Source organism: Aedes albopictus, chromosome 2, assembly GCF_035046485.1.
Source record: "Aedes albopictus strain Foshan chromosome 2, AalbF5, whole genome shotgun sequence".
Lineage (NCBI taxonomy): Eukaryota > Metazoa > Arthropoda > Insecta > Diptera > Culicidae > Aedes > Aedes albopictus.
Genome location: NC_085137.1, coordinates 196,521,526 through 196,527,945, shown reverse-complemented (window position 1 = coordinate 196,527,945; position 6,420 = coordinate 196,521,526). Strand labels below are relative to the sequence as shown.

The 6,420-nt window shown below is 42.6% G+C and overlaps 1 protein-coding gene across 1 annotated transcript in view; it reads right to left on the bottom strand.

The window, feature by feature from the left end:
- Window positions 1–3,020: 3,020 nt before the first annotated feature.
- The window catches only part of LOC109425125 (protein yellow), a 79,040-nt gene continuing 75,640 nt past the window's right edge, over window positions 3,021–6,420 (bottom strand). Inside the window, exon 3 of the mRNA XM_019700322.3 lies at window positions 3,021–5,028. Within this exon, the coding sequence (XP_019555867.3) occupies window positions 3,923–5,028 (1,106 nt within the window). The 3' untranslated portion in view covers window positions 3,021–3,922. The remainder of the gene's footprint in view (window positions 5,029–6,420) is intronic.

The following is a 6,420-nucleotide window of genomic DNA, read 5'->3' as shown; positions in this document are numbered from 1 at the left end:
CGCAAAGGCTTCGTGCCGCAAGTCGAAATATGCAGGGATAAAGAGGCCTCTTTGACGGACGAACGTGAGGTAATCGAAAGGTGGAAGCAGCACTTCGATCAGCACTTGAATGGCGTGGACAACGTAGACACGGGAGACACGGGAGACCACGACAACGGAGGAAATGACGACGCCAGTGCAGCGGAGGACGGAAGTGAACCAACTCCCACGCCGAGGGAAGTTAAGGTTGCCATTCACCAGCTCAAAACCAACAAAGCAGCTGGTAAGGATGGTATTGCAGCTGAACTCATCAAGATGGGTCCAGAAAAGTTGGCCACCTGTCTGCATCGGCTGATAGTCAGGATCTGGGAAACCGAACAGCTAACGGAGGATTGGAAGGAAGGGGTAATCTGCCCCATTCACAAGAAAGGCCGACCATTTGGGATGTGAGAACTTCAGAACGATCACTATTTTGAATGCTGCCTACAAAGTGCTATCCCAGATTATCTTCCGTCGTCTGTCACCTAAAACAAATGAGTTTGTGGGAAGTTATCAAGCCGGCTTCATCGATGGCCGGTTGACAACGGACCAGATCTTCACCTTACGGCAAATCCTCCAGAAATCCCGCGAATACCAGGTCCCAACGCATCACCTGTTCATCGACTTCAAAGCAGCATACGACAGTATCGACCGCGCAGAGCTATGGAGAATCATGGATGAAAACGGCTTTCCTGGGAAGCTGACTAGACTGGTTAAAGCAAAGATGGACGGTGTGCAAAACTGCGTAAGGGTTTTGGATGAACTACTCCTCAACATTGCTCTGGAAGGTGTGATGCAACGAGCCGGGCACAACAGTCGGGGAACGATTTTCACAAAATCCGGTCAATTTGTGTGCTTTGCGGACGACATGGACATCATTGCCAGAACATTTGGAACGGAGGCAAAGCTGTACACTCTCCTGAAATGCGAAGCAGCAAAGGTCGGACTGGTGATGAATGCCTCAAAAACAAAGTACATGCTGGTAGGCGGAACCGAACACGAGCGGATCCGTCTGGGTAGTAATGTTATGATATACGGGGATACTTTCGAGGTGGTGGAGGAATTCGTCTACCTCGGATCCTTACTGACGGCTGACAACAACGTGAGCCGTGGAATTCGGAGGCGCATCATCAGCGGAAGTCGGGGCTACTACGGGCTCCAGAAGAAACTGTGGTTGAAAAAGATTCACCCACGCACCAAAATGCACCATGTACAAAACGCTAATAAGACCGGTGGTTCTCTACGGACACGAGACATGGACCATACTCGAGGAGGACCTGCAAGCACTCGGAGTTTTCGAGCGACGCGTGCTAAGGACGATCTTCGGCTGTGTGCAGGAGAATGCTGTGTGGCGGAGAAGGATGAACCACGAGCTCGCTGCACTTTAAGGCGAACCAGCATCCAATGTTTCGTTCAGGATGCAACGGCCCCACGTTGTGTAATTTTAATTAACCGACAGGACTCCAGACGACGAGAGAAAAGGTAAACGCTAATTCAAATTTAACTATTTATTCGCACTACCGAGTGGCAGTGATCCACTCGGCAAAGATTATACGAAACACCAAAGTGACCAATAGGCCGTCCCTTATTTTTCAAAAATTGGAAATGTTATAAGTTCGTTAATGGAAAATGATCGTTTCAGCTAAAAAACGATCGTGTCAAAATTTGAAGTCCGTATCTCAAACCTAAGTGGTCCCTCAAGGGGCCTAAAGTTGTCAAAAATGGTATGGGACCAAAAAAAAACGTGATTTTTTTTTCGACAAAACAATACGCTACTTAACTAAAACTGGTGATTTTAGGACCCATAAGGGCCAAAAATGTGCTTAGATTTGCGATATCTCTACTCGTTTTCGAGTTATTGACACAAAACGACCGAAAAATCAGCATTTTTGACCATTTTTTTTTAGATTCCAAAGAAACCCTACACTATTTTGTTCAATAACTCAAAAACGAGTAGAGATATCGCAAATCTAAGCATATTTTTGGCCCTTTAGGGTCCTAAAATCACCGGGTTTAGTAGAATAGCGTATTTTTTCGTCGAAAAAAATTTCACGTTTTTTTGGTCCCATACCATTTTCGACAACTCTAGGCCCCTTGAGGGACCACTTAGCCTTGACATATGGACTTCAAATTTTGACACAATCGTTTTTTAGCTGAAACGATCATTTTCCACTAACGAACTTATAACATTTCCAATTTTTGCAAAATAAGGGACGGCCTAGTGACCAAAGACGGAAGGATACGATGGGCAGGGCATGTTGCAAGAATGCCGAACAACAACCCTGCAAAGCTGGTGTTTGCAACTGATCCTGTTAGCACAAGAAAGCGTGGTGTGCAGAGAGCACGATGGGCGGATCAGGTGGAGCGTGACTTAGCGAGCATCGGACGTGACCGAGGTTGGAGAGCGGCAGCCACGAACCGTGTATTGTGGCGTACTATTGTTGATTAAGTCCTGTCTTAAGGCGAAACTGGAAGCATTTCCTAATTTTTTTTGGTTTTTGATTTTTTATTAAATAACGAACCAATATTTTCAAAATCGGTTTTCGTACACATGTAGATAGATCAAGGTATCTTCTGATTTTTTTTTTTTTGTGGTGGAAAATGTTTGTCATTTTTGCAGAAACCATTTTTTTTTATGAAATTTTGTTCAAAAATGGTTTCCGCAAAAACGAAAAACATTTTCCACCAGGACAAAATTCAGGAGATACCTTGATCCATACTCTACATGTGCACGAAACCCGAGTTCAAAAATATTGCTTCGTTGTTTAATAAAAAATCAAAAACCAAAAAGTGAGGAAATGCTTCCAGTTTTGCCTTAAGCGTGGGTGCCTGTATCTGCCTCAATCGATCAATCATATTTTTATGAATATGTGAGCGAGTTCCACTGCTTGTCAGACTTTCATAAAGTCCCTCCTCCTAAGTGCGACTTATTTTATGAATGGATTCTACCATGTTTTCTGTTTTCAGGCTAGGACTTTCGGATCTAATAAACAACGTCCAACTGCTTCTTGCAACAACTATACTTTTTCCCTCCATGCGGTATGACTAACAACACGTTTATATGACACTTCTGGACGGCTCAATTTACACGGAAAGCATCTTGACAGCAATTTAATTCTCTACATCCGCTAAAATTTCATTCGATAAAAAATGTTCACAGTTGATAAGTTTGAATCAGCTAGTATAGCACATTTTGTTTCTGCTCCTTGATCTGCAGTTGACTCGCCTCAACCTTCTTTCTGCGCGCCACGTGGTTGCATGCGATTAGAAATCGATTGATTTCTCGATCGACTCTCCAATCGAGATTCATTAGTTAAAACAATAATTTACATAACCGTAGTTTAAAAACAAGGGAGCGTGATTGTTCGTTTCCAATACTGATTATTTAACATTTATCATAATCTGGTAAATTGCGAATCTCGTCTGGTGATTCTTTGCGAAGGTTTTCTCTAATGAACTAAGGATTTTCTAACCTATTTAAGCGAAAATAATTTACAATAGTTTTTTTTTCTTCCTCTTCAGTAGCATATTTTACAAGTTAATGGGAGTAACAAACAAACGCTCGCAAACTTAACGTTATTTGACTGTTTTATTTTGTGCATGAGTTTTTGTGTTTCCTTGGTTCTGCGTGGTACCATGTAAGCGTTGTGCTAGCAATGAAATTGAAATTTACATACAATTGATTTGTTTATAGTTTTGAGTCTTCGGTAAGACTGAGTGTATTATCAGAGTTAGGGACTACCCAAGTAACCATGAAGAACTACAGTTCACTGTTCCAGACAAATAGTGCTAATATGCAACTAATCAACAGCTTGCAAGCACTGAATGTGTGAAGTAGCCCGTTCAGTACTTCACGATCACTGGGCTGGTTATTAAGCACCACTTAGTTGAAAGTTATTGTGGTTCATAGAATAAGTTTGATAAAGATTGTGAGTAGGAGTGCCATGTGGGAGATAAGTATAGCTTGCGCTCCGGATTTTGGAGGGGCAGCCGTTGTCGACGGCCGCAGGATGTCACCTAGGTTGGTGATAATATCTGGCAGAGGTTTGATCTTAGTATCACAGGCTGTGTTTTCAATGGCATCTTTTACGGTGGCGGTCAATATCCGGAAGTTGACGTCCTTCGGGTTCAGCGTACCGTACATGTACTGATGAAGTCGATCCGACAGGACCCATAGGTTGCTCTCGTCATCGACTTTTACGTCATTGGGGAACACCATATCGGTTGTACTCATGTACACGCGACCAAGCGATTTGATCGTGTAGGCTCGGTTCGAAGTTTTCCAACATGTCACGGCATTCAAATTGGGCAAAGCGTAGAAAATGACACCTGTTTTCTGGTCCAGGAACGCGACACCAGCTTGGCCATTAGGTCCTCGTGATCCAAGCACTTTGAATTCCTTGTATATGTTACCCGAGGTGGCCAACGTTTGATTCCGAAGAATTTTTGTAGAGACCGAGAACTCATTCGTAGAACTCAAAGGGTGGAAGAACATTGTTGAAAATCCATCGGGCTGTGGTCTGGACAGTGCCATCCCGAATAGACCATCATCCCATTGGAACGAAATACCGGTGATGGTATAGTTTCCGGACAGTGGATCAGGATGGAAGAAGTGATGCTTAACACGCCACGATTCCTGCGTCTTCCAAGAATACACCACCAAACCGGGTGCTCCAAGATCGGCAGCGTAGGCATAGGTATCGTCGCAGTCGGAGTCTTCCACCGCCAAGTTCGCATAGAAAGAGTCCTCCTTCACGTGATCTTTGGGGAATTTGTAACGCCTCAGCAGGTTGTCATTGTGCAGATCGTACACCAACAGAGACGTAGGCGCTAGGGGTTTTGCTGCACCCAGGAGCTCCTCTATGCCAGTGTCCAGTACCCAGAGACGTCCGCAGCGGTCGGCTCGTATCCGGAATGGGGAAACGATTTCTGGTGCTTCACCTTCCGCCATTTGACGGTGGGCATTCCAGCTTGGATAGGGTCGCAGTTTGGGAGATTGACTGCTGGTTTCTGTAAAAGATAAGAGCAAACCGTAAGTTGATTATAACTTTGAAATTAGAATAAAAATAAGCTAAGCATTTGTCATTGAATAGTTGTGCTGCGCCGAAAACCAATCGATGAACCACTAGCACATCAAATGCGGTGATTAAAACAATAATAACATCATTGAATAGTTGAGGACTAATATAGCCAAAGTGGTGAACGCGCGGGTATTCATTAAGACCATGGGTGACGGATTCGATTCCGGGACGGTCCAAGAACATTTCGAGACATCCTTGGGCATAGAGTATCTCTCTGTGCCTGTCATGCGATATTCAAATTAAAAATGATCATTAGCAAAGGATGCTCTAAGTTAATTAATGTGAAATAACTCATAGAACTGAAAAGTAGACTCAGTTGGGACGTAACGTTACAAGAATGAGTGTATCCATTGGCATTTCAGATTTATTTACATTCTACAATAACATAGATCCACTCATCTTCATACACCAAGTCCTTGCAAGCATTTATGATTTGCCAGTCCTTGCTTCTCTTCTATCTTCGGTAAGGAGATCATTCTCAATGTAGCAACTTTTTCATCCGTTTTTTTCAAATCCAAGTTGTCGCTATTTTTACTGAAGTAACGAGTAATTTACACATTAATCGTTTTTGAATCAAAAAATGTCTTCGAATCACTTTCCGGATGGCGTAGCGCCACAATCCAATTCTATGTTTGCCATCTGAATACGTCATATGCAAAAAAACGAAATTCCTGCTAGGAATTTTCAAGAAGTTAAAAAGAGACGAACCAGCCAAGGGCTGAAAGTCTCTTAAATAAAGACAAATCAATCAATCAAGAAGTTCCAACTAGATTTTTTTTTTCAGAAAAATCTGCTGTGATATTTCAGGAAGATAAATTGTACAGTAACTTCATGCAGATTCTTGAAAAAATTCTTCCGGATTTTTAAAGATTTCTTCACCTGGAATTCTATCACGTATTTATGCAGGAGTTCCTCACGGGATTTTTCATGTGATTCCTTTTTGGATTTATTTAAAGATTCCTCCAGGAATTTCACCACAGGAATTTCTCTAATAATTGTTCGAAGAAATTTACCAGAAATTACGCCGGTCATTTCGCTAAAGGTTTCTTCAGAGATTTCTTCAAAGATTCCTCTATGGAATGTAACATGGATTTATCTAGGTTATCTAGGTAATCCTCCAGAGATTTCTCCAGGATTTTATTTGTAATTTGATTGATTTGTCTTTATTTAAGAGACTTTCAGCCCTTGGCTGGTTCGTCTCTCGATTTTGTCTAGGGATTTCTCAGGAGAATCTTCAGTGATTCCTCTAGATATTCCTGAAGCCTCCTGCGGCTCTCTGAAACTCCCTCGAAACCTCCTGAAACACCTCTGAACTTCTGAG